The sequence below is a fragment of the Mesoplodon mirus genome (genome assembly GCF_964341445.2).
Source record: "Mesoplodon mirus genome assembly, chromosome: 7".
In the NCBI taxonomy this organism is placed as follows: Eukaryota; Metazoa; Chordata; class Mammalia; order Artiodactyla; family Ziphiidae; genus Mesoplodon; species Mesoplodon mirus.
In genome coordinates this window covers 115,231,325-115,242,775 of record NC_138983.1, presented here as the reverse complement: position 1 = coordinate 115,242,775, position 11,451 = coordinate 115,231,325, and the positions used below count along the sequence as shown (strand labels likewise).

At 37.0% G+C, this 11,451-nt stretch overlaps 1 protein-coding gene across 1 annotated transcript in view; it reads right to left on the bottom strand.

Annotated features, from left to right (window-relative positions):
• Window positions 1-2,979: 2,979 nt before the first annotated feature.
• The window catches only part of CWF19L2 (CWF19 like cell cycle control factor 2), a 208,314-nt gene continuing 199,842 nt past the window's right edge, over window positions 2,980-11,451 (bottom strand). The window contains exon 19 of the mRNA XM_082627373.1: window positions 2,980-3,020. Coding sequence (XP_082483499.1) covers window positions 2,995-3,020 — 26 coding nt within the window. The 3' untranslated portion in view covers window positions 2,980-2,994. The remainder of the gene's footprint in view (window positions 3,021-11,451) is intronic.

The following is an 11,451-nucleotide window of genomic DNA, read 5'->3' as shown; positions in this document are numbered from 1 at the left end:
ATTGAGATGGAGATCTCTGGGAGATTTTCACCATTTGATATTATGTGTAGCTGGGAGGTGTCTGGTGGATAAATGTCCTGAACTCGGCTCTCCCACTTCAGAGGCACAGGCCTGACACCCTGCTGGAACACCAAGACCCTGTCATCCACATGGCTTTTAGGAGGTCTGAGTTCTTCTGCCAGCTTTCAGTAGGTGTTCCTTAGGAGTTGTTCCACGTGTAGATGTATTTCTCATGTATTTGTGTGGAGGAAGGTGATCCCCACGTCTTACTGTTTTGCCATCTTCCTTTATTGATTTTTTCGTTTAGGAAATTCTAAGGGATTTAGGATTTCTATGCCAGAAATGAGAAAAAGAAACAAATATATATTTCTTATTATAAATCACAATATCCTAGAGCCCTTACTTGTGCCATTCAGTATGCTAAGTGCTTTATAAAAATCATCTCTTATGATGCTCATTTAATAAGTGAGGAGCAGGGAAACTAAATAAAGCCTTAAGTAATTTATAACCGTTAAAGAACCAAGATACAAACCCAGGCCTCTTTGACATCCAAGGTTTGCTGAAAAGTAATACAGTTGAGTTGATACTAGTGAAATATACCATTATATTTGGTATACCATTTTAAATATGCTATATTGTATACCTTATATCCTTGGTTCTAAGAAACATTTTCCCCTGCATTTTACAGTTTCTGGAATCAGGATGTTTCTTAAAATTAATGTGGACATCTATTGTAGCTGTGTTACCTTGCCCCTCCCTCATTCCTGCAAAATAGTTGTTTTTCAGTAAGAGGCACATCTTACAGATAACAGCAAAGTAGAATTGAGGAAACATCTGACTTATTCTTAATTGTTTCCACGTATCAGCCACCTGTCTGCCTTCAGATGAAAGCACATCAATAAATTATTATTGAAAATTCTGGCATCTGTTGCCATTACTGACTCTGGCAATACATTAGCCCTCTGGAAAGTGCCCTCAAGGTGTTCGCACCTGTGTTCATTAAGTTTTCTAGAGCTAGGCACTAACACTGCCTATCTGGCTGAAGTACAGCTTATATCCCTATGTTTCACAGATTCCTTTGCTAAACGATCTTCTATAGCATCTGCATGGAGTTTTCTCACCATAATCTGACCGTGGGGCCAAGCATAGCAGGCAAAGAAATAGATTCCACTCTGGCCGCCCTACCATGCCTATCTCCAGATGCTCCTGTAGAAACCTTCTATTTTTATTAGGAAATAAAAATCTAATGTCTTTGCAGCATTATTCATGGACATTTATGGAAACAATCAGTGTCTATCAATGGATGAATGTATAAAGAAGATGTGTTATATATATATATATATATATATATATATATATATATATATATATATACACACATTTATACACACACATTGTAATATTATTTGGCCACAAGAAAGAAAGAGATCCTGCCATTTGCAACAACATGGATGAAATTTGAAGGCGTTATACTAAGTGATATAAGTCAGACAGAGAAAAACAAATTCTATATGAATATCATTTATATGTTGAATCTAAAAGTCAAACTCAGAGAAACAGAGTAGAATGGCAGTTACAGCAGTTAAGAGGTGGGGGAATTGGGAAGATGTTGGTCAAAGGGTACAAACTTCTAGTTATAAGATGAATAAGTTCTGGGGATCTAATATACAGCATGGTGATTATAGTTTAACAATACTCACATACTTGAAAGGTGCTATGAGAGTAGATTTTAAATGTTCCCATCACACACAAAAAAGGTAATTATGTGATGTGTTAGCAAACAGTAAGGTGGTAATCATTTTGCAATATGTAAGTGTATCAAATCAATATGTACACCTTAAACTTACACAATGTCATATCTCAATTATATCTCCGTAAAGCTAGAGAAAAAAGATCTATGTCTTTAAACTTTCTTCTCAGGCCTTATTATTCAATCTGTTAGCCTTGTTTCTTTCTTCTAAACTCTCAAAAAAAAAATCTTTTCAGATTTAATGCCCCCAAATTATTTTAGGAAGCAGTTTGGGAAAGGGTTCAGCAGTTTCAGTTATCTAGCAAGGATCCAGTAAGGGCTGGTCAGGGTTTCATGAGGAAAAATTCCTTTGTTAGAGACTCCTTTTGAAAAACATAAATAAAATAACATAATTCTTCTGCTTAAAACCCTATCTTGTTTTCCCATTACCCTTGGAATAAACCCATGCTCCTAATCCATAGGTCACACAAGTGTTACCTGCGTTCTTCTCTAACTTTATCCTCTACCGTCCTCCCTGCATCCCCATTCACTCCACTCAAACAACTCTGACCTCCTTGCTGGTTCTTAAAATTTGAAAGTTTGTTCATACCTCAGATCCTCATCCCCTCTACCTGGTGCACTTTTCCCTGAGGAATTTTTATAGCCTGACTTCATATTTCATCTAGGTCTCTGTCCAAATATGTCTTTTTTAGAGAGGCTTCTGTCTTCACTATACATAAAAGTAATCCCATCCTTGTCTCAGTGAACATCTCTTTACCTTTATGGACTAAAAAAAAAAAAAAAAAAAAAAAAGCACAACTTTAAAGTTGAGAGTTATTTTTCATTTGGCAGACATAGTGAGAACTCAAACCCAAGAGACAGCCTCTCAGGTAGCTCTGAGATATTCTTCCAAAGAGGTAAGAAAGGAGCCAGGATATAAAGGAGTTTTTGCAAACAAAACAAAACAAAACAAATAAATAAATAAATAACAGGTAGTCAGAACATCAAAATATTATTGTTAATTCAAGGAAAAAACAGACATCTCAAATTAATGAATTTAGCACTTTTCTATGTATGGGAAGATGCAAGAGTCTGAAATCATTGAAATCCTTCCTTTGATGTGCACCTTAACTATCTGGAGCCAATATTCTCTTTTCTCCATCTTGAATCCCCTCAGGATGCACTTCTGCACAGACTGATGGCTTAATAGCCCAACGTCCTTTGTTTACTGATATGGCAGATGATAACCTTTGTCCACAGCTTGCTTAAGTTTTATAGCATTCATCAGTACCTGAAATTAGATCACATAATTTTGTCATATATCAAAACATATGTGTTTATTTGTTTATTGTTTGCATTCCCCCTTCAATCTGATCTTATTTGTCATGCCCAACACTGTGTCCCCAGCTCTAGAACAGTGTCTGAAACATAATAGAAATTTACTAAATACTGGTTGAATTAATGCATGAGCTCATTGATTTTTTTTTACCCTACAACCTACTTTTGGAGGAGCCATCCATACAGATCTTCACCATTTTTAGTCACTGAAAACACTTGTGCAAGCCAAGAACAGGAAAGACTTCTAACCACTGAATCAGGCAGAGTGGGAATTGAATCCTGGCTTTTCCAACTACATGGCTTTGCTGGAAGCTACTTAATCCCTCATAGCCTTGGTTTTCCTTTATTAAAAGTAGATAATAATAATAATAATAATGACTTCATAGGTCTATTATGAGGATTAAATAAAATAACCTACATAATCCATGAAAACGTACACTCCACAAAGGGGGATTTTTGTCTATTCTCCCCAGTCCTAGCTTACTGCCTAGCAACTGGGTAGTAAAGGATTTCATTGAATGCTCTGAATGATCAATTGAATGGATGTGCCAAAGGCCTAGAATGATGCCTGAAAGGTCCAGGAGGCACAATATCAAAGAGTTTCCTTCCCTAACCCCTTAATTTCTGATAGAAAAAAGTCAGAATATCTAAAAAGAAATGTACCTGAAGAGGAAATTTTGCTAAAGAAATAGTTAAGTTAAAAACCTATGAAAATGATAAATAGGTTGTATGAATATGAAAATTCTTGGCAGTAAGAACACAATTTCTCATCCTTTTCCTTCAGGGACTTCCTGGCTTTCTTTTTAGAGATACAGAATACTTTTGGTACCTAAACAGATAGTAAAGACTATAAAATTATTGTGTACTTGGCATGTTCACTATCTGGATTTGTACTACCTGCCTAGTCATGTCCTCCATAACCCTCCAATCCAAGCACCATGTCCAGTCAGACCAGAACACATATCCCTATTCTTCATCTTAAAGAGCATAGGCTCCGGAGCCATTTAGAAGCACTTAAAAATCTGTGCATCGGTGTGCAAAAATAGCGTGGGGGAATTTTTTGCCATGAATCTAATGCTAAAGTTGACTATTGTCCCTTTAACAACAAGGTTTATGATTCCAAATATAGTTTAAGTTTTCAAAGTTTTCTCCCACCTGGATAATTTAACGATTTTAATCCTCATTCCTTTCTCTTCAATATAAATTGTGCTTCTGCAGGAAAAAATGAAAGCTGTGCTCTTTAGAGAAAGTACTAAATAAGAATTATTTACAGAAAGTTGAAAAATATTTAACCAAACATACATTTAATGTGACTCAAATAGATATCAAGCTTAGATCTCTCTGATGTATGCATGCCATCTGGCTCATCAAGGAATCCATAATCCATGTGAAGATGATAAAGTTCAGGCTGCACAGCATGATAGATATAGGCACCTTTTGTTATTAAATAAACATTAATTCTTTTAAGCATTATTGTAAAAGCACGTACTAATATAAAATTACTGCAAAACAGAGTGGTCTTGATATGCATGTACAATTTTATGTGAGTATAATTATAGCAGAATGCATTTTATATTTTTCATATGAAATACATGATAGGGCTTCCCTGGTGGCGCAGTGGTTGAGAGTCCGCCTGCCGATGCAAAAAAAAAAAAAAATATATATATATATATATATATATATATATATGATAAACATTTTTCTAATTGGCATTCATAACTATTGTATCTGATTATCATATAAGATTCCATGGATAGATGAAGCATAAATTATATAACTCCCCTTTTCTGATAGAAAATCAAGGTTGTTTCCATTGTATTCTTATTTTGACTGATGTGAGAAATATATATGTGAATACAACTTTTTTTTTTTTTTTTTTTTTGCGGTATGCGGGCCTCTCGCTGCTGTGGCCTCTCCCGCTGTGGAGCATAGGCTCCGGACGTGCAGGCCCAGCGGCCATGGCTCATGGGCCCAGCCGCTCCACGGCATGTGGGATCCTCCTGGACTGGGGCACAAACCCGTGTCCCCTGCATCAGCAGGTGGACTCTCAACAACTGCGCCACCAGGGAAGCCCGTGAATACAACTTTTAAATTTTTTCTGTGAATTATTTTCTTTATAAATGCTCAATATTCATTTTAAAAGATTCACTTATTTATACAAGAATGTTTATAATTTACTATTTTGTTCAATGTGCAGATAGGAACACTTGCTCAAAAAAGATTTCTCTATTCCTATTTGCTATTCTTTAATGACTATTATCATTTAATGACGTGTCTTGAAACCTGCAATGAATGTGCTCTTAAAAATATTTTTGATATCAAGAATCCTGAAGATTAGATTTTCTCTTTCCACTGGTTTTCCTTTGTCTTTGTCTGCTTAGGCTGCCAGAACAAAATACCATAGACTGAGTGGATTAAACAAAGGAAATTTATTTTCTCCTAGTTCTGGAGGCCAGAAACCCAAAATCAATGTTCTGGCCTCTTGAATTTCTGTTGAGGGCCACTTCCTGGCTTGTGGATGGCTGCCTTCTCACTATGTGCTCACATGACATTTTTTTGGTTCATGTAAGCCAAGAGAAAGCTCAAGATAATGCTCAAATGACTCTTATAAGGACACTAATCCTATCAGTTCAGGGTCCCACTCTTACAACCTCATTTGACCTTAATTACTTCCTTAGAAGTCCCATCTCCAAATACAGCCACACTGAGAATCAGGGCTTCAACATATGAATTTGGTGGGGGGGGACAAAGAATTCAGTCCATACATTCCACTCAGGCACAGGATTGTTGTATCATGCTAGGCAGAATCATGACCTTGCTATCATCTTCATTTGGAAATTAAGTATAGCTTAAGGAGATGTGTACAGGTGCCAAGTTGACAAGGAGTGGACTTGTGGTGGTTAATGTTATGTGTCAACTTGGCTGAGGCCATAGGGTGCCTAGATATTTGGTTAAACATTCTTGAGTATTTCTGTGAGGATGTTTTTGGATGAGTTTAACATTTAAATTGGTGGACTAAGCATATTGCCTTCCTTAATGTGGGTAGGCCTCATCCAATCACGTGAAGGCCTGAATAGAATAAAAGGCTGACAGTCTCCCAAATAAAAGGGAATTCCTCTGTGTGACCATCTTTGAGATGGGAAACTGTTTTTTTCATGACTTTGGACTTGAAATGAAATATCAGCTCTTCCTGTGTCTCGAACCTGCCCACTTCAGCTCTCTTGAGTCTTTAGCTTGTCAACTGCAGATCTTGGGACATGTCAGTTTCCATAATTGCATAAGCTAATTCTTATAATAAATCTCTTTATATATGTAAATATACTATACACATCCTATTTCTCTGGAGAACCCTAACACATCCTTTCTTCAAGATGCTTTTTAAAACAGATTTAAACTTCCTCAAACTTAACTGAAACCTGCCTTATTTAAGAAGCAGTTGTGTTAGTTACTAAGACTAAAATAAAATGCCACAATTCTGGAATCAATAAAATTCTGGATGCATAAATATTCAGCTCTGAATAGAACCATGGTAGACTTTTCAGAATTTTACAGGGTTCTTTCAAGTTCAAGTCTTCTACTTCATTTTTACCCATAGCAGAATCTGCAAATTATTTCAAATAAAGTGTCATAACCAGATGCAACCTCAGCAATATTCTAAGATAAACCTCAGGTTTGACTAAGCCCTAGCTTTTGCTTACTTCAGGCATAAATCCTAATAATTTATCCCTTCAACTTAAACTAATGTAAGACCAAATGTTAAAAAAATTATATATACATTGTGAGCGAGAAAGAGAACAAAACAACAATAATGTCTATGTTGATAAATATTAATTAGAAGTATCTTTTTTTCATTTCTACATCAAGAAAGGAATGAATATTAAATTTTTTTCTGTATCATAGCCTCAGAACACCAAATTGCTTTTGGTAAAGATAAGAAACAACTTTTCAAAACCGGGAGAAAGGTGGTTTTAAAGTCATCTTCCTTTCTTCTCTACTGCCTGCAAGGAAGTCAAATTAAAATTACTATGTCTAGGTCATATAGTCTCTTTGACTTACAAGTTAAGAATGAAGAAAATTTTAATACATTAAAGAGAAATTCTCTTAAGGGCAAATACATGAGGACAGGTAAAATGGTGTCTGTAGATCTGAGGGTAAAAAATAGAGGTAAAACTGCTTCTTTTAAAAATGCTCTGCTTATTCCCCAAAAGAGACACTTTGATCACCAGTGGTCTCTGATATATGTGCCCGTAGACATCCTGCAGAATGTGTCAGATAATTTCTAGTATCACCCTCTGGACTCAGAGAACCTCCAATTACTCATTCATTTATTGACCAAAACTATTTTTTCAACAAATATTTATTAAACATCTCATTTTCATTTCTTCTTCCCCACATCCAAAACTCTAGAACCTCCCTTCACCAACATTCTCCAACACCACCAGCTAATCTCATGATGATTTTCAAAGACCTCTTTTATAGGGATCTGTCCAGATTTGCTCTCACTGAAGTGTTTTAAGATCGGAATGCAAGCTTCAATACCTGTTCTCAAACACACACACACACACACACACATCTTCCAACTAGGCAAATTACCCACTCCAAGCAAGTATGCTGTGAATAACTACAAAAACTTTATCCCCAGGGGAGCATATTAATTCTTAAATATTAATTAGTGTATTATGAGATATTTTGGAAAAGGGATAGTAACAAGTATATTCTGTTCTTAACAAATACCACTGACCCACATGCCATATCCTCCATCACACAAAGATATACACACACATGTTGTTATAATAATAGGGATTAGAACCTTAGGAATTAACATGGAAAAGCTTTCCTACCTAAAATGTTGCCAAAATTATTTCTAATTTTCTATTATTTCTAAAGTAATAAATCTGTGTCTAATCTGCAAAGACAGTGTGGAAAAATACACAGCCTCTCTTGGCAATAAGAAAAATATTTAAATACTCCAGTTTATCTAGATATCTAACTAAAAGACAGAACTGAATTATTCCTTCATCACTATTAATATAGTTAATCAACATCATTTTCACCCTCACCATCATCATCATCATCATTATCATCATCTCTTTAAAGGGGAATAGAAAGGAGTACTGTGTAGTCTACACAAACTTCCAGAACTATTTGGGTTAATCACAATGTTGAATAATATTCATTTTTCTCTCTTTACAATTAACAGAATATTTTAGGTATAACTCAAATTAACTGATCATATTTAAGCAATAAGGATTAAAAACGGACACTGAATCCTATTTTGGATTTGCTTGCCTATATCTTTGGCTGTATATCAAAAACACTGAACTTGTCATCATAATTCTTTAGTAATGTGACTTTTACTGTTGATTTCAGTAAACAGATCCTACAATGCCTAATAGATTTCAGAGATTTTATGAATGATAAGTATGTCTATCTTGTCATGTCTTACAGAGTAATAAACGTTTGAGCCAATTTCCTTTGCCTTTGCACATGCACAATCTACTCTGTCTAATATAGGCTATGAAAAGAAGTAAAATTCATGAGAAAGAGCTCAAGCTATAGCACCTGACTACAAGGATGGGACCCTGACTCTGACAGTGACTGTTAACTTTGGAACTATTCATTCATTCAAAAATATTATTCAATCATTCAAAAATATTTATTGAGTGCTAATAATGTACTAGGCACTATTTTAAGTGTTTGTAATAAAACAAAGAACAAAACTAAGCTTCCTGAACATTTGGAGTTTATATTCTAATAGGAAGAGAGAGAATAAAAAATAGTTATAATAAAAAGGTAAGTAACTATACATGCATTTTATAATGTGTTAAGTGTATGTGGGAGAACTATAGGATAGGATGAGATGGATAGAAAGGTGAAGGGGTTATCATTTTTAATAGGGTTGTCTGGGTAGGTCTTACTGATATTCAAAACAATGTAAGGAGGTGAGAAATATATCCATGTCTGAAAAGTTCAAAAAATATAATGGAAGCCATTTTGTCTAGAACAGAGTGAACTAAGGTCCAAGTAGTAGGAAAGGAACTCAAAAATTAAAGTGTGGGGGAAGGGTTAGGTGTGCAGATCATGTAGGACCTTGGAGGACACTGTAAAGAGTTATACTCTTTGTAAAATGATGGGGAGTGGGAGAGTAACTGCATAATTTTGAGCAGAGGAGTGACATAATCTGACTAATATTTAAAAGGGTTACTTTGGTTGTTGGGTTATGAATGGACTGGGGAGGGGGTTGGGAAAGAATGGAAACAGGGAGATCTGTTAGGACGATATATCAGCAATCTGGAGAAACAATTATAATAGCACTACAGAAAGTGAGACATGGTCTGATCCTGAATGTATTTTGAAGGTAGAATCAGAAAGATTTCCTGAGAGATTGGATATTGGGATTGAGGGGAAGAAAAAAACATGAATAACTCCACCTGTGTTAAACAGCTGTGTGAAAGGATAGTGTTGCTGCCAGTTGAAAAAGGAAAGTTATAGGTGGAACAGTTTTGAGAGGACAGTGAGTTCAGTTTTGGACATATGGAATTGGAGTTCTCTAAGTGAACATAACAAGTAAGAGATGGATACATATGTCTGGACTTTGGGAGAGAGGTCTAGATTAGAGATATACAATTAGGAATCATTGTCATCAAGAGATCACCAAAGGAATGAGTGCATATAGAAAAATAAAGAGGACAAAGGACCAAGCCATGAGATATTTCAATATCAAGAGGTCAAGAAGAAAAGGAGGATTCAGCAAAAAGAGTCTATAAAGGAATGATTAATGAAGTAGGAAGAAAACCAGGATAGTGCAGTGTCCTGGAGACCAAATAAAGAAAATATAAGAAGCAAAAGACAGTGTGCAATTCCAAATAATGATGAAAATTCAATTAAAATGAGGAAGGAGAGGGAAGACTATCAAGGTCACAGAGGAGTAAGACGTGGAGATCATCCTCCTTCCGACAAATACATCAGAAATACATCTACATGTGGAACAACTCCTACAGAACACCTACTGAACGCTGGCAGAAGAACTCAGACTTCCCAAAAGGCAAGAAACTCCTCACATACCTAGGTAAGGCAAAAGAAAAAAAAAAAAAACAGAAAAAGGATAGGGACAGGACCTGCACCTCGGGGAGGAAGCTGTGAATGAAGAAAAGTTTCCACACACTAGGAAGCCGCTTCACTTGCAGAGACGGGAGGTTGCGGGAGGGAAGCTTCAGAGCCACGGAGGAGAGAGGAATAATAGGGGTGCAGAGGGCAAAGCGGAGAGATTCCTGCACAGAGGATTAGTGCTGACCAGAACTCACCAGCCTGAGAGGCTTGGCTGCTCACCTGCCAGGGCAGATGGGGGCTGGGGCTGGGGGCTGAGGCTCCGACTTCAGAGGTCAGATCCCAGGGAGAGGACTGGGGTTGAACACAGCCGGCTAGTGCACCACAGCTAGCTGGAAGGGAGTCTGGGAAAAAGTCTGGAACTGTCTAAGAGGCAAAAGACCATTGTTTTGGGGTACATGAGGAGAGGGGATTCAGAGCACTGCCTAAACGAGCTTCAGAGATGAGCACAAGTTGCAGCTATGAGTGCGAACCCCAGAGACGGGCATAAGATGTTAAGGTTGCTGCTGCAGCCACCAAGAAGCCTGTGTGCAAGCATGGGTCACTATCCACACCTCCCCTCCCGGAAGACTATGCAGTCTGACATTGCCAGGGTCCCGTGATCCAGGGACAACTTCCCCAGGAGAACACACAGCACACCTCAGACTGTTGTAATGTCACACCAGACTCTGTCGCTGCAGGCTTACCCCGCATTCTGTACCCCTCCCTCCGCCTGGCCTGAGTGAGCCACAGCCCTGTAATCAGCTGCTACTTTAAGCCTATCTTGTCTGAGTGAAGAACAGGTGCTCTCAGGTGACCTACATGCAGAGGCGGGGCCAAATCCAAAGTTGAACCCCAGCAGCTGTGTGAACAAAGAAGAGAAAGGGAGATTTCTCCCAGCAGCCTCAGAAGCAGCAGATTAAATCTCCACAATCAACTTGATGTACCCAGCATCGCTGGAATACATGAATAGACAATGAATCATCCCATAATTAAGGTGGTGGACTTTGGGAGCCACAGTAGATTTGGTGTTTCCTTTCTGCATCTAATTTGTTTCTGGTCTTAGGTTTATCTTAGTCTAGTATTTAGAGTTTATTATCATTGGTAGATTTGTTTCTTGATTTGGTTGCTATCTTCCTTTTTGTTTTTTATATACAGATATATATATATATATATTTTTCCTTTTTCTCTTTTTGTGAGTGTGTGTGTGTATGTTTCTTTGTGGGAGTTTGTTGGTATAGCTTTGCTTTTACCATTTGTCCTAGGGTTCAGTCTGTCCATTTTTGTTTTTTTCGGTA